At 41.8% G+C, this 25724-nt stretch overlaps 1 protein-coding gene across 2 annotated transcripts; it reads left to right on the plus strand.

Moving 5' to 3' along the window:
• Positions 1-264: 264 nt before the first annotated feature.
• cxxc5a (CXXC finger protein 5a) lies at positions 265-24174 on the plus strand. Of its 2 annotated transcripts, XM_073480144.1 has the most exons (4): positions 265-351; positions 496-559; positions 10117-11105; positions 23083-24174. In XM_073480144.1, exons 3-4 carry the CDS (start codon positions 10323-10325, stop codon positions 23125-23127), a joined length of 828 nt encoding a protein of 275 aa, XP_073336245.1. In that variant the 5' UTR covers positions 265-351; positions 496-559; positions 10117-10322; the 3' UTR covers positions 23128-24174. The 2 variants fall into 2 exon arrangements, with proteins under 2 accessions (XP_073336245.1, XP_073336246.1); XM_073480145.1 differs by lacking the exons at positions 265-351; positions 496-559 and having other exon boundaries at positions 10225-11105; positions 23086-24174.
• Positions 24175-25724: the final 1550 nt, after the last annotated feature.

Consider the following 25724-nt stretch of genomic DNA (forward strand, 5'->3'; position numbering starts at 1 on the left):
ATTTTGAATCAATTAAATAACCACGTGATTGAAGAAGCACGCAACTAATAACACCTCCATCAGTTTTATTGTGAAACACCAGCCCTCCCCCCCCACCCTCAGCTGTCCTGAAGTCACACTGAACCCGACGGCCTCCCTCGCGCCTTTATTATTACTGCCTCAGCTGGAGCGCGCGCGCCGCACAGAAGTCCACTTCGGTTTTTCCGCGAAGCTCCAAAAATCTATGAAATGTGTTTGCATGTTCCTCTCTGCAAGCGGGGATGTAGAGGTGGGATTGCGAGGACCGAGAAAGCTGGGGGAACCCACGCGTTCAGCCTCAGAGAAAGTACGCTTTTTCCCAAATAACTGAGGGTGAATATTTTTTTTTTTTCTTTCCACGTTTGTCACTAACAGGCAGACACTCTGCAGGATTGTGTTGTCGGAGAATAAGCTTTTTTCTCCCCCCCTCTGCCCTTTTTCTTTTTTTTCTTCTTCTGTCACCATTCTGCACGGCAGGCTGAGAGAGAGAGACGGACCGCTCGGACTGTGGGAGCCCTCCCCTCTGCTCGGATCCGCTTTGGTAGGTGCGAATAAAAACGGGCCCGTGTTTGCAAATATGCAGATACATGGAGGGGGAGGGAGGGAGGGGGGGGAGGTGTGCGTGTGATGGGGTGGTGGTGCTGGTGGGGTTCATACTTTGTTGAAGTCTGCCGAAAGTTGGGATGTCATCTTTCTTATAGGATCAAGTTATAGCGGGGTTGAGCCGGGGCTCTTCCCCTCCAATGCGCGACTGCAGACCATATGCTGGTACCGCAGATAGGCTCCCTGCTCATAGATCACCGAGTCCAGACAAAAGACAGCTATTTTGATCCGCTTGTACTGTTGAAAAAGAGAAAAAAAGAAAATGACTAACAAAGGTTGAATGAGTGTGTGGTGATCGGATGATCTTTTCTCAGCTTTTTTCTTCATTTCTCTTGATTTAATGGGCAAGTCGCCGCGAGCGCTGATACGGATCGGCTGAAGCGACAGCCCCGATGGTTTATTGTGAATCAGCTGTTAATGATGCGCACTAAACTTGACGCTTCCAGTTAATGAAAGACATGATCGACGCGCATTAGAGCCGGATCACGCGTACATTTGACAACAGACTCTGCGTGATCGTCACCCCGCCTGATCGAAACTTTTATTTCACCCTTAAAAAACGCAAACTACAGAATAGATCATCAGTTTTCCCACCCGCGTAAAGACGGATGAAGGGCTGATCTCCCTTTTATTCCAAATGTCTTCTTATTTTTCTTCATCTGTGTCGTCCCCCCCCCTCTCTCATCATTAGAAAGTTGCCAGGTAGCTTTCACCGCGCAGCCCGGAGATTTACAGCCCCCCCTCCTCCTCCTCCTGCAATCCGCCACCGCCAGTGTCTCAGCTCCAAGTGCTCCATATGTTTGCGAATAATTTGGAGTCACAGTATGCGCGGCGGGCTTGTTTTTCTCCCCGAACTTTTTGTGTGCATAGCCCTAATTAGGGGGAATAAGACCCAGCAGGCTATGGACAATGGATGAAGCCGTGAGTCTAATTATTGTCACCGGGCTTTTTAACTTCCTCTGCGTCCGTGCGTGCGTGTCCGTGTGCGCGCGTCAGTCGACAGGAGGTGGGAGGAATGGAGAATGTGGAGCTCACCGTAGACAAGTACGGAGACAGCGCGTCTGCACCGGGGTGGTGGTGGTGGTGGTGGTGGTGATGGTTGGGGGCGCTGTGTTTGCATCGTGCATCGCCTGGACTAATGCATTAAGTGTTCTCCAGAGGTGCAGTCAGCTGCTCCACAGCTCGCCTCATAGCCCCTGCAGGAAATTAGATGGATAGATAGATAGACCCCCCCCACCACCACTACCACCGTTAAAAAGCTGACTGAGATTACCTGGCACCTGCGCGTGCAGTGACGTCAGTGGAGGAAAGTTATTCAAGAGTTACTTCAGGTTCATTGTCCAGTGACACGCGGGTCTGTGCTTTTAGTTGGGACATTTGTTTATTTATTAAAAAAAATGTTTTAATAAATCAGGATTGAACCATGAATTCATCATTCACACACACCACAGTCCCAAACTGAATTAAAGGGTAACTCCACATATTTGACGCATTAAAGTGTGTTTACAGGTCTTGTGGAGTAGGACTGCATACGTGAAAAAAGTAGTGTGAAGTGTTTTGTGGCTCCAGAGGAAGCTGCGAGTAATCTAATCAATTGCCTCCAGTGATGTCACTCAGAGGCTAATTTGCATTGTGGGTAATGTAGGCAGTTTTTGAAAAGAAAGACGAATGCGTGGAATAAAAACGGCAATATCTCTGGTGCTGCTGTATTGATTTTGTCATCATTTGTCTTCAAATTGTCCATAGTCCAACAGGACTGCTATTCAAAAACATGAAAACAAAAAAAACACATCTACATCACCCACAATGCAATTTAGCTATTGAGTGACATCAGTGGAAGCAATTTATCAGATTACATGCAGCTTCCTCTGGAGCCACAAAAAACATTTTAATGTGTGTAATTGGTGAAGTTAGCCTTTAATTAATGGTCGTAGCTCGTTCTCTGGGTCCAAGTCAATGTGTGATCCCAAATTTCTGGTATTTTGATTATGATATGATTCACATCATAATATCATGTTGGACTACAGCTCCAAAACAATGGGAACTATAAACACACTCTGGCCCTAAATGCTTTCCTCCATCACCTATTGATCAAACTAGTCAATGACTGAACCGACCAACCGTTCATCCATCAGTCAGCTGTTGATATATTGCAGACTGACATTTATTTTTATACACACGTCTGTTTTTTTTGCATCCTAGCTCAACAATTGGTATAAAATCAGGCACTTCAGTGGAAAAAAATGTCCATACGAGGTAACTGTGAAAAGTTATTACAAGCTGAGAGCTGCATGTGAATGTTAAACGAGCTGTTCATGCTCACACAAGTATCATTGTGCTGACAGCATTCATCCAGCAGCACTGTGGCTGTACCTATCATTCGTATTGCTGTGAATGTACCGTGTAATCCATACTGAGTATGATTTAACTCACCAACGGTTTCAGATTGAACGTGTTTGTTTGTTTTGGGGGTTTTTGAACCATTTTTGAACTGTTTTGAAGCACTGTTTAGGTGTTACGACCAGCTTTGCTTCAGGCACTCGTAACACGGCTTGAAGTAGTGTTTCTCAAACTTTTCACACCGTGTACCACCTCAGAAGATATTAGGCTCTCCATGTACCTCCATCATGACCAATCAAACCAGACCAACTACCTGCTCTCTTCAGCTTCATTTACTGTTCTGCACCGTTTGCTGCTGAAGTTAGCGGGTGCTGTAGCCACTAGCTCCCTTGTTCGATTCACTGTCATCATTATCAGTTGCATCAGGGCTGCTCGAAATATTCTCATCCTGTGCCGCACCTCTCTTCCCATTAGCTCCCATTTGCAGCCATGTTTGTAGTGTTTTTGAACCTTTCATTTTAGCTCCACTTACTGTCTTGCCATCACAGTTTGAGTTTAGTTAATCATGGATGAGTAGCCCATGACATATGTATGCACAGGAGACAAAACGTATTTCAGATTACATTTCAGTTTAAGTATTCTGACTCGAAATTCTACAGTATTTTGATACTTTTAACTTGTGTTTTTAAATTAAGTTTTTTCATTTTAAAAAAACATATCTGGGATTCCTCCGCGTACCACCAGCAGTACTCGTACCAGAGTTTGAGAATAGTGGGCTGTAAGAAAGTGTCGAGTTACGTGCAAACACTGATACCGCTCACATGTCTGCACGCTCAGTATGAAGATACTGCTGGCTAGCAACCAGCAAAAAAGACAATCGCCATTACTATCTCGGACCAGAATCTTAATGGAGTCTACACTGGTTCACCTGCATCTGGTCCTGCCTAAGAAATAATTCAACACGTCGCCTCATGTTAAATGTGACTCTGTGATGCAGTAGCTAGGACTGTTGCCTGGCACCTGTGTGTGGAGTTTTTATGTTCTCCTTGTGTCTGTGTGGGTTTCTACGGTCCAAAGACACGCAGGTTAATTTGTGACTCCAAAGTGCCCGTAGGTGTGAATCTAAGCGTAAATGATTATTTACCCTCTGCTCAGGGTGTCGCACGCCTCATTCCTAATGTCAGCCTTGATTGCGGACCAGTAAAGGTTAAGCGGTTATAGATGATGGATGGATAACTCTGTGTTAAACGGCAAATTGTTGTTATTACACTTATGGATTTAAAAAACAAGGTATAACGTGTTAATTAAGCCGCTCTCACGTATGAACTCCAGACAACGTAGCACATAGCAGGAGATTGTCAGTGTCAGACACGCTCTAACCTACTGGAAATACTCCGTTTGGTTTAGGTGGAGGGTGGTGCCTGGGTAGAGCAATCAGGAGGACGAGAACTCATCTGTAGAGATGAGTGATTTTGAGGTGATATCAATGATGTCCTGCTGTATTCACACATGCACTCAGTCAGACTTTGTACTATAGCTGGCAGACTGAAGTCCGGGCCAACTGATTCAGACTTTTGCACTCACACATAAAGCTCCTACGATTGATGTCTGGATGTGTGAAAGGGACTTCAGCTCTAAAGCTGTAGAGCTGCTAGTAGGTGGATCATTTTACTTTTTGGACAGAGAAAGGCTAACAGTTTCCCCCTGTTTCCAGCCTTTATTCTAAGCTAAGCTAAACGTTTCCTGGCTGAAGCTTCATATTTAGCGCACAGACGTCAGTATCGATATTGTCACGTTGAGCGTAAATGTTGAACTTTTCAATTAATATCGTGTAAATGATTAGATACAAACAAACATCTACACAGGTCGGGGTGAAACTATTTTCTGGCAACGTGGTCAAGTAGCCAATAGGGGGACAGCAAAAGCTGAATTTCTATGAAAAGATCAATATTCTGTAGAGCTGAAATATCCTGGATAAATCCACCACATTTCACACTCACGTGGCACTCTGCGTATTTTCACTTCATGAGGCTGTTTGGATAAAATTTCTTATAAATGCTCACTGGAACAGCAGCTACAGTATATGTGAACCCATACTCAATTATAAGCTATTAGTTGTTTGAATATTAATATCGTATATCACCATTCTGCTAACCACATTCGAACATTATGCTTTGAAATTCACAGCTTCTGCAGATCAGCTGTTGTTGACAAAGTGTCCACAAAGTGACAGAGTTACTGAGCGCCGCTGAACAGAACAGGCTCGAATTAATGTCAAGATTTCCACTGAGTGTCTTTATTGAATGAACTGCAACATTTATAATCACATCAAGAACATGGTGTTATACCTCCTCAGGCTGGTCAATATTTTGTCGGGCTACAAGCTAAAGGATTTTATTGACCCTCTAAACTAAAGTAATTGTCCAGCACTCAGGTTGTAGTGTAAAAAAAAGTGTTAAAAAAAATAACAAAGCAGACGCTCATAATGAAGGTCAGGTGTCAAAGCAACAAAAAGTCTCACTAATGCACCATTACTGTTCCTGCTGCAGTTTTGAATTTACCGAAACAAGAGGCCACCAATTACTTTAGTGATTGCAGGTGCTCGGCTGAGCTCATTGGTCGATCTGAGAAAGGCTTCACGCACGTAGTCGCTGGACTGTATTGATAATTCAGACCATTTATATCCAGATCTTTATCTACGTCCGCTAATCCTGTGCAGCAGCATGTTGTCTGTGGATAGATTAACAAAAAAACAAGAAGGACTCTGGGAAATATCCAGCATAGCTGAAATTTACACCTATTTTTGTGCTGAGACAGCTCGAGGTGCGAGAAATGATGTGTCTCTCACAAGCTTTAATATGTGACTAGTTGTTAAGGTGCTCTTGTCAGGGCAATTCACAGAAACCCGAGGTGTAAGATGTTAATATGAACCACAGCATTAAGTCTGTAACATCACAGGAAAATGAGTAAACGTGCTGAAAGGACAAATTAACACTAAATATCTGGTTTCAGCTGTATGGCATTGACACCCTCTGTAGCAGAGCCAGTTGTGTTTCAGGAGACAGTTCACATGAGGACAAAAACCTCTGCTGTAAATGATGTGGTGAAGGGATCTGAAGAGCCATGACGCTGGAAGTTAAGAGCGTGATTAGCCAAAGACTATACGCCATACTCAGGGTTGATGATGATGGAAACAGTGTGACTGATAGGTCAGGGGGATGGAAGGCGGAGGAGGGTGAGTGTGAGGCTAAAATAGGTGTCTGCTTTTATTTGTTACACGGTGTGTGAGCACCAAAGCAACAATGCCAGGTTTGACCAAAGACAACCTGTATGCATGTCAAATACAAATCTGCGTACATCAGCTGATCATCTCAGAGTGGTTTGGTTTGTGTTTGTCATGCGTGGAAATGAAAGGTAAAACTTTATAATGAGTTCAAATCATATATTTAAGAAATGCTAAACTAATGTATGGCTCATGATGAGTTATTTATTATTCATTAATATGACTTTATGTGATTAGTTCACACTTCATAGATCATCACTAGATCATCAAGTCATTTACTGAAATCTAGCTAACTTGAAGCACATCAGTTAGTGTATGAAGTAACTCTGAATTAATGTTCGATGATCTAATTACATAATAGCATACATACACAGCAAGTCATTACCATTTGTGAATGGTTAGCAACAGGAATTCATGATAGATACTGCATTAATTCATGCCTTAAATCACCATGAGTCATGCATTAATTAAGCATTACTTAAAGGAACAGTTCACCCAAAAATGAAAGTGTAGTCATTTCTGGAGCTTCACGGCAAGACAGTGTTGCAGCATTCTCCCAAACAACTGAAGTAGATGGGGATAGATCAAAAACAACCAAAAAAACCCAACATTAAATAGCTCCGTACAGCTTGTCTGGCATAATCCCAGACTCCAGAAGCCCTGAGATCCTAAATTGATGTGAAAAGATGTGATTTACAACCTTTTTCAAAGCCGATGCACCCCATCTTAAGTGGACAGACGAGCTTGACCACATGTTAAGGGTGTTATTGTCTTTTCAAATCAATTTAGGATCGCGGAGCTACTTGACAAGCTGTATGGAGTTTTTTTTGCATTCGTTTTTTTTTTTCTTTTTTGCAGATGGGGACATTTTTCATCAAGTCCCCACCTGCTTCAGTTGTTGAGGAGAATGCTGCAACGCTGTTCTGCTGTGAAGCTCAAGAAATGTTTTATGGACTACAAAACTTCACCGGACTTTTCATCGGAATGAGGGTTAGATAATTAGATTATGACTCAATTTTCATTTTTGGATGAATTTACCCTTTAAGTATATGATTTGTGTACTTAATACATACACAACAATCACTCTCTACGTGAATATAAAATGATTAAAATTAGTTGAAACATTTCAACATCATAGAATATCCGTTGGTCATTAAATACTTAGACTCTGTGTGTGTTTACATAGTACCATATTTATCTGCTTGTTTTCCATAAACATACTATCAGTTTACATAACACAGTCATGCTTGTCACACGAATGTGTTCAGGTACAATACAAATGAAAATAGAACTTACCTGAAAATCCCAGTTATTTGTCAAATTATTAATATTTGACTGAAGAAACCAGGAGCGTGTTTGTGTGTGTGTGTGTGTGTGTGTCACTGCATTATCGTCATGCACAGTAGGTGTTGCTGGGACTGACGCAAAGCAAGTCAGCGGTATAAGAAAGTATTGTGTCACATCTATACTGTCAAGATCATCAACACTTTCAGCGCATTTAAAGGACTTACCTTTTTTTAAAACCTTCTTTTCCCCTGAATTATTATGTTACAGCCGATCAGTGATATTTCTGCAACTGTTTGCAGTTTGTAGCCAACTTGAGGACTAATTTATTTTAGCTATTGATAACATGCCAGTTGATTAATTAGGTGGAATACTTGAAGTCTTTTCGCACATTTACTGTATTTAGAGCATTGATGAAGCAGTTGGATCAGAACTGGATATTCTCCCAGGCTATGATAAATCAAAACATAGTTTTGTTGTACAAGTAGGTACAATAAAATCAAATCTGACTAAAATTCTCCTTTGACAACATTATATTCATGACTGACCACTAAGTACATCATTTTTCAAGTCCCTCATGCATCACTCTGCAGTGTCATTATGCGTCCAACCACAGCTGAGCAGAGATGCAGTTAGTTTGAGATGGTTTCAGGAAACCGGACCCTGGTCAGTGCTGTAGACGGAGAAACTGAAACTATAGGGCTGAGGGGCTGCGGAGCTGGCTCTGGTTCGCTGGCGCCACATCCCCCTGAGCTGGTGAGAATGTGGGGGCTGTGCTCTTGCCTTTGAAGCTTTACCTCCCACTAATTCTGGCCTTCCAATTTCCACACACTGCACAGACACCCCCCCCCCCCCCCCCCTCCATCCTCTTCCCCTCCCTTTCCCTTTGTTTCCCTTATAAGGACTGGCCCGGCCATTTCCTCAGCTTTTCTGTGGGAGGTGGTAGGCTTGTTTGTGAACATGGACAGGTCAGGAGAATAGCGGCATAGTTTTTCTTTTCATAGATGAGCAGTCACAGGAATCTTACGCTAAAACGCCCGTGGGTGCACGCATCTCTGTCCAGTGGAGAGTCTCCCATTACTAACCTTGTGAACCCTCTTCATAAGCGCCACCACTCCGTTTGATCAAAACATTTGCCTAATTACATTGCTCAACAGGTTTGCTCTTTAAAACTAATAGAATAAAAAATAATTCCAGGACAAGTTTGACACAGAAAAATTACAGCAGTCAAAAAAAATTCACAAATTAATGGAGAGAAAATCAACTTCCTTTGTTCTGTCTCTGGGCTTTTGGCTACATTTTCAGCAGCTTCTCAGATTGTTGTGTGGGAAAGTCTGATATTGCTTATTGCATATCAAGGTTGTACACTCAGATCAATGAGCATGTAATTGTTCGTCAATGAAAGCAACATTGCTAAACTGCAGTCAGGGCAGTACAGTTTATTTTTAAAGCATTCACTCCAAATAAGATTGGTCTCAAAATAGTGCTTAATGTGTTTAAAATGGACAATATTACAGATAAATCCTGATGGAATAGATTTAAACCATGATAAACCTCACTTTAAAATATATAGTAATAATCACATAGATGCAGCAGAGTGATATGTCAAAGAGGTCCAGGGTCCACCTGGGTACAATTACCTCACAGGTAATAAGGTAACAGATCAAGACATGGACTTCTGTATAAAACAGCTTACACCAAAAGCTATGTTTGTGTTTATGATAATCTTGCTCACAAAATCACATGTTTCTATTTTTGAATATTTAAGTGTGAAGTGTGAAATGTGCATATGCCTGTAGCAGACGTTAGGACTCGGAGTATTTTAGTTGAGGATATAAAACAAGTACTTTTTAGTCAGGATACTGTTCAGTTTACCAAAACACACTTTGTCCGAAATACAACACAATGAATTTGCTTTTCTTGGACTTAAATAACAAGATGAGGCTCCTGACTGCCCGAGCTTCCCAATGTCTTTTCTTTGCCAACCAATCAGAGAAGCTCCAGGGAAGCAGGTGTTTCCTCACCGGTCAGTTTGAGTTGTGGGTTGATGTGTGAAGAATTAGAGGAATAATTAAAGTTTTAATTGTTTTTCTGTGGTAGAAACTATCTGAATACAGGTACTGTCTTTTGGTGTTTAACTCAATTGTTTGAATACTTTGACATATATCCGAATAAATATGACCTCATTTTGTAACTGCCCAGCACCAAACACTAGTAAATGACTAGCTGGGGAACGTAGTGGGGAATTTAGCAGCTGAAAAGCCAGATACTTACCTCAGCAGCTGGTGGAGACCAAAAACGGAGCTAAAACACATGCAGTGAATGCTGGACTTAGGTTCATCAGATGACCAGAAACATGTCTTGAATTCATAAAGCTGCTCCATAACTGCTGGATGTGTAAACAAGTTCCCATATCAACTTAAAAGGTGCTGTGTTCAATCTGTTTCTGTTGAGCCCTAGACACCAAAAAACAAAAACAAAGGCCTCGATTTGACCCAAAACTGAATAAAACTGGAAAAAATTATCTTGATTGCTGAGTTTTGTGATCAGTGATCAGTAATTGACCTCTCTTCTCTCCCTGTTTAAAGTTTCCAGATGGAAGACCGTGGATGAGGGCTGAGCTGTAGTGCGGGCAGAAGGCTCTGGGGCCTGCCTGTTGTCGGCTGGTTGATTGCTCCATCGAGGTGAGGCACCACTCTCTCTCCGGGGCACAGAACGGACCGAGACCCCCTCCTCGCTCACCCCTGCCCCCTTTCCACCCTCATCCCCAACCCAGGCACGTACGCTCTGGACCATGTCGGAGGGGGGCCGGACAGAGGACCAGGAGCGGAGTAGCTGCAAACCGGACTCTCCTGTTATAGAGCGCCGGAACCGCAGTGGCATCATCAGCGAGCCCCTCAGTAAGAGCCTTAAGAACTCCCGTACCCTCTCCCAGTACACAGCGGTCTCCTCTGCCACCACCAATGGACACACGAACAACAATGAGACTAAGAGCCAATCGGCCAAGCCTCAGCCACCCCCGCAGCCCCAGCCCACTGTCTCAGCACTGACAGCAGCCAAGTTGGACCGGACCCTAGAACAGGTTCTGGAGGGACAGAATGGCCTGCTGCACTTTGCCCAGGCAGCAGCACTGTTAAAGCGGGCCGGTATGGAGCACATGCTCCTGCCTGGGGGCATGGGAGTGGGAGTTGGCGGTGGAGACGCAGGCTCGGGGGCTAGCGATTTGGAGGGTACGTCTGTCACGGACGCCGTAGGTGGTCCCGTTGACTTCCCATATGGAGTAGGGGGTGGTTTCCCCTTCAACCCGGGGCTTTTCATCATGACGCCGGCTGGAGTGTTTCTGGCGGACAGCGCGCTACACATGGCCGGCCTGGCCGAGTACCCGGCGCAAAGCGAGCTGGCCTCTGCTATCAACTCCGGTAAAAAGAAGCGAAAACGTTGCGGCATGTGCCCACCCTGCCGACGGCGGATTAACTGCGAGCAATGCAGCAGCTGCCGGAATCGCAAAACGGGCCACCAGATCTGCAAGTTTCGCAAATGTGAGGAACTGAAGAAGAAGCCCTCTGCTGCTCTGGAGGTAAGAGGGTGGTGGTTATGATGTGTCAGTGCTTAGTGGGTCACTCCCAAAACATAAGCTTAAGGGTTTCGATTTGAAGTGTTGCAACACGGCTTCAATGCAGCTACCTCCAGGTGAGAAACCAGACAAATAAGCTATAGATTTGACTTTTTGGGATCTTAAATCTGGAGTTGATCGACAGCAAAGAACTGGAAAACTGTTTAATAAATACCAGAGAGATGTGCAAACATTTCAAACTGAATGTTATTTCCCTTTAAGGACAGTAGTACAGGGGGGCTTTTTGGTGGGATGGTGCTCCACAAGCAGGGAAATGACAGGTGGTGTGGAGTGTGGTGGGTTTGTGTAGGGTAAGCATGCACCATGGGGTCTCTTTAATCTGTCCAGCAGAACTGTGAAAACCCCCAATCTTTCAATTGGAGGGCTAATTCACTCGCCAAAACAAGATGTTTACATTTTTTTTCTATTATGTGTTCCCTTCAGTGGAGCACATGTACATCCTCCTCACGCTTCCTTGTGCATATGTTGTAATCGGGCAGTGATGTAAAAATGTATGTCGAGGCAGAGTGGCAGTAATTGTGAATATGTGTACAGTGTGTGTTTGTGTGTAGGTGTACACGCGTGGGTATTTTTGTGTATGTGTGTGCGCGCGTAACAAGGTCCATCTGGCCACAGAGCTGTCATCTGGAGCACCAGGTGTCAGTGTGGCACATGTGCCGACCCGCTTTTTGCTGCCGCTGTCCTTCTCTCCGGTGACACTCCTGCTCAACTAAATGGCCTTCCACAAACTTCCTGTCTGCTACCTCCGTCACACTCGGCAGCCTAACTAACCCCGGCTGTGATGACAGAGCGACCAATCATGAATCAATTCCAGCAGATGTTCCATCTCAAAGGAAATAAACTTTTGTGATCAATGGGTAATAGTGTCACTTTGGCATTACGTAATCAATTGATAAATATGTAACACAGTGTGAACATGAACCAGTGAAGAGGCCTCTGGTCTAATTGACACAAACTGGATATGCGCTTCAAGCTGCTAATGGCTTTACTTCTTTCTCTTTGTGATGTTGATTGAGGGTGACAGCTTGGCCCCTAGTTTGTAGGCTGAAATGTTGGTTGTTCCATGCCCATGTGCTGACTTTGGCCATCCATAGTGAAGGGCTCCTTAAAGGGAAAGTTGGTTATTGGAGAATTTTGAGTGATACAAACACAGTACAGTGTGACAGCTCAGTGAATAGATGTTCATGGAGCTTTAAATTGGACTGGACAATACCATGTTTTTGCCACAGGTTCAATTCTGTTTTCTCCTCTCTTCTTTAACTTAAGCGTTCCCAAACTCAAACCGAAATAACAACCAACATGAGAAAATAACTGCACATATTCTCATGTTTGTGCATAACCCTAACCCTTTTTTAGCCCATTTACTACAAATCATCTTGTAAGTAGGCCTGAATATAATTAATTGACCCTTTTAAAAAACATACCCCAGTGTTTGCTTTTTTAAAATGTTTTTTCTCAATGACCAATCACCTTGGTCTACATGAAAATCTGTGTCAGCAAAAGCCCCCAAATGACAAATGTTTACATTCACTTGACAAAGCCCTCCAGCAGCTGTAGGAATTGTGACTTGACATTAGGAGCAAAGTAGGTGACGCTATTCTACAGCGATTCTGTATAGGTAGGAGGTAGAGATAAATTGCTTGGCTGAGAAAGCAGATTTTCTTTTAACCATGACCACCATCTTTCCCCAACCATATTATGCCCCCAAACGTTTTATGAGGAAGTAATTTTAACTCAAACCATTAAGTTCCCCCAACCAAACCAAATAGTTTTTGTGAATAAACCTACCCAAACCTTCATTATAATCACTGCCATGTCATGAAACAGATTTATTATTTTTAAACAGTAATTTGTTACGGTTTTTGAAGGCACAGGCAAATAATGTCCTCCTGTCAATAGAGGTGTCACATCAGGAAGTGCTGTGTCGTTTTGAGAAAGCAAATATTTAGATGTTTAATGTGGAGGGCTTATTGGCTTGTGTAAATCATCGCAGTGAAGATCATGTCTGAGTCAAGTTTGCATTGAGTTGTAAGCACATACTTGTGTGAAAATTCTGTGTATGATCACAAAACAATTATTTGTACTTTGGCAATGCTCACCATAAACAAATGGAAACCAACGGCTGCATGGAGCACAAAGAAAAGCACATTCAAAAATGTAATACACTAAAAAAAAAATAATGTAGAGCTGCAGAGATTAGCAGATCAATCGATTAGCTGATCGAAAGGAAATTAATTGGCAACTATTGTGACAAATCATTATTCGTCTCAGTCATCTTTTAAGCAAAAATGTCAAATACTTGCTGGCTGTGATGAGCATTTAATCAATGATGAAAATACTTGTTGGTTGCAGTGCTAAATAGATAAGAAATGTACTTGCCAGTCCTCTCGGTTATCCTGCCAGACTCTCGTCTTTCATTGTCCTCCTGTATTTTGCCCAATTTATAACAGATTTCCGCACCTTTTTCCCCTTTTGGATTCTCCTTTTTCTGCTGATTACAAGGGTCGCACCGACATCATTCACCACTGAGAGGCTGATAAATATACGGCAGTGATGTGCACAAACTCTCTAAAAAAATGAATGAATAAATGAGAGCTGATGAATATTAGTTCATGCCAGAGAATCATACAATTCACGCCAGTGGGGCATATAATACTATAAGAATAACAAAAGTAAAATTTTTAAGTATTTCACATCAAAAGGTTGTTGCAGCGTAGGTTACTTAGACCTTTTATTTTAATATTTTCATTCTTTAAAAGTCACCAGAATGCAGGAAACAAAGAACCTTTTTTTCTGCACTGTAGAGGGACCCCCAGACTTCAGACTTATTTTCGAGGTCTCATGGTTGGCAACTATATAAGGTGTATATCATTTGTATTACAGTATATAAGTTAAAACATTCAGGATCCATGGCATTGACATCTGATAGTGTGGAACTGAAGAATTAATTAAACGTTAGTCTTGAGCCACTTCCTCACAAGTTGAGAATAAAATTGGTGCGTCTGAATATCGGCATGCCGCTTTTCAGCGCCGTATTGTTCAGCTGCAAATTAATGAGAGGCTTCATTTGTCTCTGTTGATGATTCAGGAAAACGATGAAATGTGTCAGCTTGCTATGTAGGTGGTACGACACAATGTCTGTAACAGAAAGGAATTTAATTCTAATTTATGACTTGCATTTGATGTTGTCATGGCAGTTAGCCTAATACCAGTCGTTCACACCAGTGATGCCAAACCCGAGGGGGCTTGAATATTCATGAATGTTGATGTTGATATAGGTCATCATGCTGCTCGTAACGTCACAGTCTGCCGATGTTGCCAGTGGCCACCTCATATGAAAGAAACTCCAGGGTACCATAAACCTGCCAAGCCTCCAAGTACCAAGTATAATAGCAGTCTGATTATTGACATTAGTAATTGTATGTGCTGTAATTACCTTGCACGCATTTTTCTCTAATTTATTTAACGTGTCTGTCAAGTAATTTCCCTTTTCAGACCAGAAATGAGAAGGCTAATCTCTGCTGGAAACTTAATTTACTTGTACAGTTTGACTAATGAATATTATTAAAGGATAATATCAGTGTTTTTAAAAGTTGGTGCTTGCTGAGCAGGCCACACTTCTCTACATTATTCCTAGTAAACAGCTCTCAGATTTAAACATTTCCTGAACTAGTCCATCAGACTCAGCATCAATTTTTAATGTTTTTCACTTTGTCAAAATGCGGATTATGTTGCACTAAAGTTGGCCCATTCGTCAAATGGAAATGTGAATACATTAATGGTCGGGGTCTCATTAATTACCAAAACAACAGGTGCCTTGTGCAGATGAAATGTGACATTACATGAACAAACCCGAGCGTCTATTTTAGAGAGCTGAAAGTGTCTTCTTCAGTGTCGCAGACGTGCTGAAGGTCTTTGGCATGAGATCGCAATGGGAGAGGCAAGAAACATTTGTGCCAAGGTGTGCAGCTTCTGCACATCTACCCACACAGAGAGCATGAATCAAACCATAGGCTCAATCATGTGACAACCCTCTGTATGAAAAAAAAAATCTTTGTGACACGATAATCCCTGGAATATTCCTCTGATGTCGCTTTATAAACCGATTGGTTATATTCATGTTCCTTAAAGCACATTTTGGACATATTTATCGTATGATGCAGTTCATCTTGACACTATAAATTTCATATTTTAAGAATGACTAGAAGCAGCTTAACAAAATACATCTTGATAATAAATGGGCTTTAAAGGGAAAGTTCAACCAAAAACCAAAAATACATATCTTTCTCTTACCTGTAGAGCAATTTATCCATCTATATTGTTTTGGTGTGCATTACCGAGGTTTGGAGATATAGGTCGCAGAGATGTCTGCCTTCTCTGGAGTATAATGGAATTAGCTTGTGGTGCAAGCAATGTCTCATGATGAGGTTACTCAAGATAATCCACAGACCTTGTTGTGAGAAGTTTCGTGTAGGAACTATTTTATTTCTACCGAACTACACCCGCCACCCGTGTCACCACGCAGACGATAGCATGCATCTACTCATGGACAAGAGGCTCGTGCTCGTGCCAGCGTGAGATGTAAACATTAATACCCTTCTTCTCAGCTGAGCTGTAATGTTAGCGACCTTAGTTAGCTTGCATGCTTCCCTGGTTGCGGTGATACAGAAAAAAAATAGTCCCCTCATGCTCACAACAAGGTCTATTGATTATCTTGAGTAACCAGGTCATGATTTCTGGAAAGAGACATTGCTGTTGAGTTTTTTCAAATGTATATTTTGGCGCTTTGAGCACCACAAGCCGAGTGCCATCTAGCTCTGTTACATTCAAGATAAGGCAGACATCGGCAAAACTCGGCAACTCACACCAAAACGATCTGCGTGGATAAATCGTACTACAGGTAAGAGGACATATATGTATTTTTGATTTTGGGGTGATCTGCCCCTTTAAAGGTGCACTATGTAGTTTTGGGGAACTACATTTTAGTCAGAAGAAAAAGATCTTCATTTTTTATGCCTAAACAAGCTAAATAAACAAACTCTCTTCTTCTTTTATGACTGAATAAACAAACTGACCTTAAAGGACAACACAACTTCATACTGTTTTACTTTGTTTATATGTGGCGGACCCTGCCACCTTTCTAGCTTCAAACAGTGTTCTGGGGACCTTATTTTCCTCTGAGAACAGCTTATTTATTCAGTTATTGCAAAAATAAATATTTCAGAGTTTGTATTATTACCTCATTAATATTGTAAATATTAAAATTCTGAGTTTGAATTTCTGCTCCAGAACTACATAGAGCCCCTTTAACTCCAAATGAGACCGCTATTCTCATTCAATCAGGAAATGATCACAGAGGTCTGCAACCTGTTACCTCTTTGCTCCAGATGTGATTTTCTACAGTACAACAGTATCAACTTTTCCCCTTGTACGCAGCTCTGACAGTAGTACAACACTTTCAATTTCGCCTGCCTTTTTATTTGTCCTCGTGCACTCATACATTTCCCATTAGCAGTCTAGTAGTTGTCTCAAATGGCTCTGTTATTAAGTCAACAGCTCTTGTTCAGCAGGTGATTAGATCAGAGAATACAGCCTGGGCCGCGCTGTCGGTGAGCGTGATGTCATCAGTACAAGCTAAATGTCAGAGGGTGAGATTCATGGAGGATGTGCTGCGTCAGGAGGAGCAGAGAGTCAGCAGTAAATCCGAAATGTCAATAATGAGTAGATGATGTAATACCGTCATCCATTGTCTTTGAACGAGGCTTCTGTCGGAGAAAAACCTGCTCCCCTTTAATGCATATTCAGGTCGACTTGTGCAGCACCTGTGCAGACGATGGTGTAAGTGCGGTGAGCCTCAGCTGTAGCTCAAACAGCCCCCGAGTGTCACACTCCCCTCCAATCAAAGACAGAGCGGCACATCCCCGTCTTTGCAATCTCTAAAGGGGCATGACGTCTTATTTAACATGTGTCTTGCAGTCGGTTTTTCAGATTTTTTTGAGTGTTTTGAGTCAAAAGACTGGATGATGGACTTTGTTTTTACTGCATTTGTGTTGAACGTTATGTCGGTGTGTGCCTGCACGAGCCTGCGAGCGTATACGCGTTGGTACACAAGTGCAGTCCAGCAGCAGTGTGCTTATTTTAAGGGTGTTGACGGTTTCCATTGAAAGCTCATGGCAGCTCAAAGAGGAGCGTAAAATTGGCAAGTGAGGGGGAGTTAGCATGCTGAGGCCTTTGCCACCTCATAGCTCACTGGCTGAAGATGTCTGGATTTATTCTGGGAATGCTACATTTGAGAGAAGTAAGTGGGAAGGCAGTTCCTTTCTGCTCGATGTCTGAATACCCTCCAGTGGTGTCAGTCTCAGCGATGCTGTTCAGCACTGAGAGAAGGAGAGTCGGGGTTAGGAAGTTGTAGTGTACCTTGTTTTTACTTGTATGTCACTGTACGCTCAGGATGTACTGTACCAGTGAGGTGGGTAGAAAATAGCTCAAACAGGAGGTGAGTTTTTGTCTTTGTCTGCTTATTGAATAATATATTTTGTAATGAAAACCATTGTTTGTGTCAAAGACCCTGCTTCTTTGTCATCAGACACCTGAGCATACTAGTGTTGTCCATCGGGGGCCACTTTGCCAGTATCAGACGTTGATATGGGAGCAGTATATTCCCTTGTGGTCTTTCCCGCCTCCCAGACACCGTACACCAGACAGCAAGGACACAAGAGGCTCATGCAAACTGACAGGCATGCAGACTGACACCGAGACACATGGATGTGTGGGCAAGTTGCTGGGCAGACAGAGGGACAAGTTGGAGTGGACAGAGAAGGCTAAGGCAGACAGAAAGTGAGACAGCTGAGGTGTCGTACTGTAGGGCTGGTGCCTGGATTAATAAAACGACCTTTTACTCAAAGAGTGACAGAGAACAGGTTAATGTTCACCCAGTAAGAGATGACTTAGGTCAAAAGACCAGCATGTAAAACTTGTCATTCAGACATCTGTGATATAATACATATAACAACATGTCAGTGGCTGCAGTGCAGGGGAGCTACTTTGAAATCTTGAAGCTTTCAGGCTACCAATTACTTTGCTGATGTTCCACTGGAGTGGAGAAAGATTTCTAATTTGGTTAAATGTACAGTATGTAACTTCTGTAGCTAGGGTTCTCTAAAATAAAATGTAGATTTTGATGCACACATCTTACAAAATTCAATTCAACTCAAATTTATTTATAGTTAAGGAACCATTGCCATTGCCCTCATTTACAATGATGTCAAGTTACAGACAAGTTAAAAATAAATAGAACAAAACACAACAAGATAAAGAATATTCATCCAAACCAGTTACACAATTAAACAGGGAGGTTTGAGATCATGTTTTTTAATTGTGCATAAGTTAGTAGAGGGTTGTTTTTTAGCGTGTGTTGACTGAAGGAAAAGACTTTTTCAAAGTCAGAACATAAAAACCAGTCACCAGAATAAATGTTGGCAATGTATGTTCCTGCAAACCACTGATATGTTGAGACTTTACTTATTCATTTCTTTACGATTCTTTAGGTTAATTTTCAATTTAGTATTGTAAAAATGGTGTGCTGATGGTCAAGTTAGGTTTTGACACAAAAAACATTCAGTTGGGTTTAGGGAAACATGGCTAGAGACGTCCTGATGTCTTGTCAAAAATGTTCGTTTTGACGCAAACATGGCTGTAAATTTTCTGAGGTCTCCATAAAAATATCCACTGGTTTCACACTTACAAATGTTAAAACACAGTCTCAAAACAGTGGTCACTGGCTTAGCAGCCTTCTCGCCCGTACCCCCACCACCATTCCTTCACCTGCCAACAGGAAAGCAGAAATGTTAACTGCCAACATATTTTGCCGACTGGGCAGAAAGGAAAGGCTACTCAATTGAATTTACTAAATTCAGTTGAGAAGCAATCGTTCCCTGCTTCCTTTAATGGCCCCAAATTGTAGTTTCAGTTGTTAACCACACAAAAAATGGTTAAATTGTAATTTAACTACTTAAATCACTATGCAAATATGAATGTAGTTGAATTGCGAGCAAGCTACTTCAAAATGTAGTTTAATATGTGGTCCATCACTCACTAATACTGTCAATATGTAAATACAGTCATTAAATGGCATCAGGTCCGGCATATTTACAACCACAGCTGCAACGATGAGCTGATCACCAAAAGAGAATCAACAAATATAATTATAATCATTAGTTGCAGTCTTATTCACAGCAGTAACCAGAGCATGTGTAATTAACTATAACACTCATGGGTTGAACTAATAACTGAGATTGTGAATGTTAATGTTCCTGCCCCGGCTATGAGATGTATATGTTGGTCCAGTAAGAGAAATCGTATCGATATATCTGCATATGAATCAAATGGCTGAGGGAGATGCTTCACATTCAGCCAGACAAGCAGCGAGTGTTTATGCCAGCTGGAGGTCATCGGTGTTTTGATTCAGTTGTTTCAAAAGTTAACTTCTCTGCTCCGTGTGAGCAGCAGACAGCGTTACATCCCACATGCGCTGCTGCATGTGGAGATTCTTTGCGTTCATTGTGTCAGTTTGTGTTTCTCATGTGGGTGTCCATGAGGGAATTCTCACAATGTAATGTAACAACTGTTGATGATGAAGCCGTGGAAACAATAGCAAGAACGCTCGGCGGTGGCCTTTGCATCAGTAACACATAACAACATGTAATGTACTGTGAAGGGCTGCCATAAGTCAGGGTGGTTATAGCTCATTTAAGGAGCTGTTAGTCTGAAAAATGAAGGATGTTTCCTTCCTCTACTTTCCTGGTATGTTGCACACGAATTGTGCTATACTAAGACAAATGTGCTTGCCCTGTTTGAAAAAACACATCCATCGATTTTAGTGATTGGCCACTTCACGCCCACACATCCCATCTGTTTGAACCTGTGCAATCAGGAAGGGTTTTTCTATTCCTGAACTGCTGCCATTTTTTCATTGATTGCTCATGTTTGATAATGAGGAAAAACAGCATTTACGGTTCGGTCGAGAGGGATGTGTTGTTTCCTTTTTTTTCCTCCCACACATTACGTCATGGTCAGTCCAGCCCTTACCAGGTTTTTGACATCTGTGGAAGCGCCAGATGTTGCTGTCCTCTGACTGTCTTCTTAACAGCTGAGTGCTGCTGCTGCAGAAAGGTCATCAGAGATGGATGACGGGCTCACGATACTTAACACACAGACCATGAAAATATGTTGGCAATATGTTGGCTGTTAACTTCTAGGTTTGTGGTTCTTATTAATATTCATGTAAGCCAAAAAGAATCATGTGTGCATACAGTAAAGCTTCAGTTCGTGTGTATTTATTAGTAACTTTAGAGGAGGAGGAAAAGCAGCACCAGAAACATCCATCAAGAAACATTAGCTCCATCTTTGAGGAATAGATGTGAGAGTTTGATGTGAACTGGCACATGCATATGTGGGCAATGAGCAGCGCCGTGGCATTCAGTGTCTATGCTGTCAGATTATTCCTGATTGAGTCAATTTAACAAATAAAGCACAGTGTGGGCTATATTTGGCTGAGATCACCGGAGTAATTACCTTGTTTGAAGTCTTTTTACCCGAGCAAAAATGTTTCATTTGTGTCAGCGGGAGTTAACTTTCAAAATGAAAGTGAATGAAACCTGCGGAGCACGAACCCTGCCGCCACTCAGTTTCATGTCCAGATATGAACAATAGCATTCAAAAGAGCACTGCACTGCTGATTCAATGGTAGAGGAATGGTTTAAGTGGGTCTGAAAAGTAATTAGGGCTGCTATTGTTTTTGGTTTCAAACAAACTTCTCGAAACTAATGGGCCCTCCGCCTCTGAGCTGCCTTTGTTGAAAAACTCATAATTTCACTGCTGTGCTGGAGAGACGCACAGAATGAAGTCTGATTGTGTTCACGTGATGCGTTATTTCTTCATTAGAATTTAGACTGAATTGTAAACTTTTTAAAAGCAATACAAATATGCAGATGTGACATACAGTGCCTCTTCTCTTTCCTTTTCCATCAGATAGTTGGGATTGTATGCCTGAGTGTGTGTGTTTGTATTCGCACTCACAGCATGATGATTCCTGATTAAACCTTCTGCTGTCGATAACTGCTGGAAAAAGTGTATCTGAATCTGTATGCGAAATTTTATTTTAACAGTCTCGCTGTTTGGTGTGATTTCGGGGGTGTATTGTGAGTGTCTGTTAACGTGCCACCGTGTGTGGAGGTGTGTGACTGTACTTGAATACATATTGGTTTGGTGTGAGAGTGTGTGTGGGTGCATAAATGTTTGCCGAGCTCCTCCTGCCTCGCTCCAGGCACCGCTGCAGAATCGAGTTGCACTTTGCAGGACGCCAGCCGTGCTGCAGCTCCGGGGACCGGGGCGGCTCTCTATCTCCTGACTGGCAGGCCGCTGCTGAGCCCTGCAGCTGCATGCATGTGTGCCGATCCTGCTCGGTGCAATCAGACACACAGATAGCCACGGTGCGAGAGGGCGGAGGGAGGGGAGAGCGGCATAATCACTGGTGATGGTGTGGGAGAGCCATGCGTGTGGTGGTTAAATAATAAATGTGGCATATCGGGTTTTATGTGAAGCCAGGACTGAAGCCCGCTCCTGTGGTGGTGCTGAGGGGAGAGGAGGGGTGTAGAGATTTCTCACATACTACTCATTAAAGGATAAAGAGTGGAATAGAGTTTAGCTGTTTAATTGATTAGTTGCTGGACATGAATCATTTAAGTAATTTGTCAACTAAAAATACTAAACATTCACTGGTTCCACCTTTAAAATGTAAAGATTTTCTGCTTTTGTCTGTTGTGTAATTCTGCTACACAGTGTCTTTTGCTGTAACCATTACATTGATTGCACAATGTAACGTCTATAGAATAATGACACCATCAGCGTTAGATCGATTCCCTATCAGCCTCTATCAGAAACCAATGGCAGGCTGCCTGTTACTGTTTTCTAGTTGAAAATGGCAAGTGACAGCACCCAATGGGGGGCCATGGCCCCTTGATGTAATTGTTAGTCATCCCAGTGGCCCCCCTATTTGTGAGTGCCCGCCCCTCCATCAACCACTTTTTAACCACTTGAGGATCCGATCATCACTAGAGCATCTGTCTTTAAAGAGAGCCATTAACAAAAAACTCAACAAAAACAATCAAACAAACAAGAAACAAACTGAATTGTGCTGGTTGATTGACGACGTCAGCTCATGCTTTGAGTAACATTGCAAGAAAATGTTCCACCTTAAAAGATGCCAGTATTTATGAAGTGTTTTTCTCTCCAGTTCAAAGCTAATTAACATTAACTAGTAATGTTGAAAAGGCAGCAAACGTCCTTTCATTTTTCGGAACAGCTAAAAAGGTGAAAGTTTTTCTCCTCCCCATAGCAGAATGACAATGGATGCAGCACCGACACAGTGCTGTGGAGTTCCCTGTAAGCCTTGTGTTCACCGTGGGTTTTTCTGCCATCTTTTATGAAACCTCTCTGGAAAAAGACGGCTCAATTTGTGGCACAACTGTAAAGGCTTTCATGTAACCATTAGAGACTAAATGAATGAATGAACTCACACTTTATTCTTCAAATTTTCACTTTAACATTTTGTACATGAAGCAATGAACTAAAAAGAAAATCCCCAACAATTTATGGATTAATTGCTAATGACAATGATCATTAGCCGCAGCCTTAAATTGAGGACAGAACAGAAAATGTGGAAAGGCAACAACAAGTCTGCGTCTCTGTAAAGGTGTGAAGAAATTGTAGCTTCTCAGCGAAGCAGTTGATTTGGATTATATTTGCAAACACTTATAAAAATGTGCTGCTTTTCATTAACAACTCCAACCTCCTCTTCTCTCTCTCCCGTCCTCCCCCACCCCCTCCCCTCCCCTCCCTCCCTGTCTTCTGTTTCTCCAAGAAGGTGATGCTTCCTACAGGAGCAGCGTTCCGGTGGTTCCAGTAGGACTCCTCCTCCACTCCCTACCCAAAGCTCTGCCATCAAGTGCAATGCCAACTCCTGGATTGTCTCCGGAAACAGACACTGGCTAATAAACAAAACAAGCAACACTTAAAAACGATAGAAAAAAACACAACAAAAAAACAAAACAGAACAACAGCAACAAGTAAAAAAAAAAATCAATCGGGTAATGGATGCACCTACTTATTCCTTGAACCAAAAATGAAGCGTAAAGAAAAGCATCTATGGCAATTTTCATTCCCTTTTCTATGTTTCCATTTTGGTACCTTTTGTCCTTTTTCCAGCAGGTTTTTTTCTGTCGCTTAAACATGGAACTGTTCATTGCCAGAAACAGAAATGACGGACTGAGTGTGGACAATCAACTAATTTCTGTGTTTGGTGTTAATGTTGTTCATGTGTGGAAAGATACAGTACTTGTGTAGAGAATGTAAATTTACAGCTATATTTCAAAACTAGTGGCTAATGGCAAACATTATTGTAATTCTTCACCATCATGTTACTTAAAAACCCTCGTCTACTTTATGATTCATTTCGTTGGAAGGAGGATAGTTTTTCAGACAGATCGGTGGTCAAATCTTCGAAAGATCTTGACGCCACGGATCTCAGATCTGAACGAAACAGTCATGTTATTGGGCAGATCACCAGAGACTCTTCACTGGGTTGAAGACGCTGTTCGCCAGAGCCGTCACTACTGTAATCTCCTCAATCAGCCCTCCTCTGCATTTCCAAACTGTTCCTTTAGTGAAACTGGCAGCCTTATGTTACTGTGGCCCGACTGAGCATGTGCCAATAATGCTCAGGGCAATAGCATTAAGAGACAGCACTTGCTCTGAGTCTACCCTACTGAACGCACTGAGACAAGATTACATTTTTTTTTTTTTATTTGTTTGTTTATTTGTTCTATTTTCATGATTTTGTTATGTTGCTGGGTAGCTACAGCTTTTAAAAATAACCAATCTTTGTATTCGTTTAGAAAATTGGACTGGTTTTGTGAATAAAAAGGAATGCATGTATTCGTGTCAAAATTTACAATTCTGATGTTTGTCTACTTGTCTATTTGCATGTTCTTTTTTAAAACAGCTGGTTTGACAAAAACAAAAACTTTCAGTACAAGTTTTTTGATGAATTGAAAAAGAAAAAAAATCCCTTTTCTTTTATAATTGGATGATGTAGGAAAATATCATTGATTCCGACACAAACAGGACTCATTGAAAGTGAATCGGGCCGTGATGTTGGTTTGACTGAGATAATTCTCTCACTGCCTATGTAACATCTTCCTATAGTGGACTGACTGATGGAGCCTTGCTATGCTAAAATGTAACCAAAATGATTTAAAAGATGTTTGAATAAGAACAAATTTGGTTGCGGTGTTTCTTCAAAAATGCATGAAACCTCCTGAAAAAAACCTCCCAAATGTTGTTTTTCCTTAATGATTTTAAACTCCTCTCCAAGATCGTTGTGACACTCCGCCTACTCCACGACATTTACAGTTGGAAAACACAAGCAGAAAATCATTAATAGGTAATATTTGTTGTCAGAACTATGCACTATACAAGTATACTGGTCCTGAGAGCTCAACACACTGCAACTTGGGAAAACACAAGCAAATTAAGAAAAACATCTTTAGAAAAAACTGCTAACAGATAAAACAGAGCCAAATAGAAAAATGCTGCAGATTACAACTGGGACACTAAAAAGTGATGAACACACCCAAACAGTGCTGGGGCTGCATTCCAATTTATTATTTGTATACTTTTTCTTTGTACTTTTAGTTTGTATTGCAGCTGCCCTTACAAAGTGTGTACTGAGACATACTACTTCATCCAACATTGCAGCCTGAACTTTGACCCTCTTTCTCAAACATCTGTCACAGTCCATAGCACGAAATATGAAGTAGAAAGACAAAAGTATGCAATGATAAATTCAACTGAATAAAGTACATCCTGGTGTTTTGGGAATTTGACAGACTACAGAGACACAGTCCCAACCCCTCTGAGGTGTCCCATGGAGCCTTATATTTGAAAATCATTGTACAGTTGACAGTGGGGAGAGACAAACACATTTTTGATCCAATTTCCATTGTGTCACATATAATGTTTTTCAACTGAAATGATAATTTTGCAAGCCAAGAAAGTCATAGTTTGTCACAAAGATCACAAAATACACTTTCGTCTTGTGTGAAACCACTCTGGGATCTACATCATCTCGCTCAACGTACGTCACCAACACCAACATGGCTGTCACCTCGGCACAGGAAAAGTATTAAAAAGGTGAAAATCACAACAAGTCTGGTCACACTGATAACTGCAGTTTAGCGTAAGGAGAGTCAGTAAGTCAGTTTTTGAGCTAGCTTATTTTGGGACGGACTCTTCAAGGTTTCAGTTACAGGTTTTTGGTGATCGTTAAACTAGACGTCACTTTCATGACCGTTGGGTGCGTAGTCTTTCAGATTACATACTTTTACACTCCTATACTTGATCATTTTTATGACAAACTTTCTGAGTTAAAAAATGATCTGTTAAATAAGTCAATTTGTCTCTCCCCATTCACTACCATACATGTTTTTTCTAAAGTGAGATCCT

The sequence above is a fragment of the Pagrus major genome, chromosome 13 (assembly GCF_040436345.1).
Source record: "Pagrus major chromosome 13, Pma_NU_1.0".
NCBI classification, from domain to species: Eukaryota; Metazoa; Chordata; class Actinopteri; order Spariformes; family Sparidae; genus Pagrus; species Pagrus major.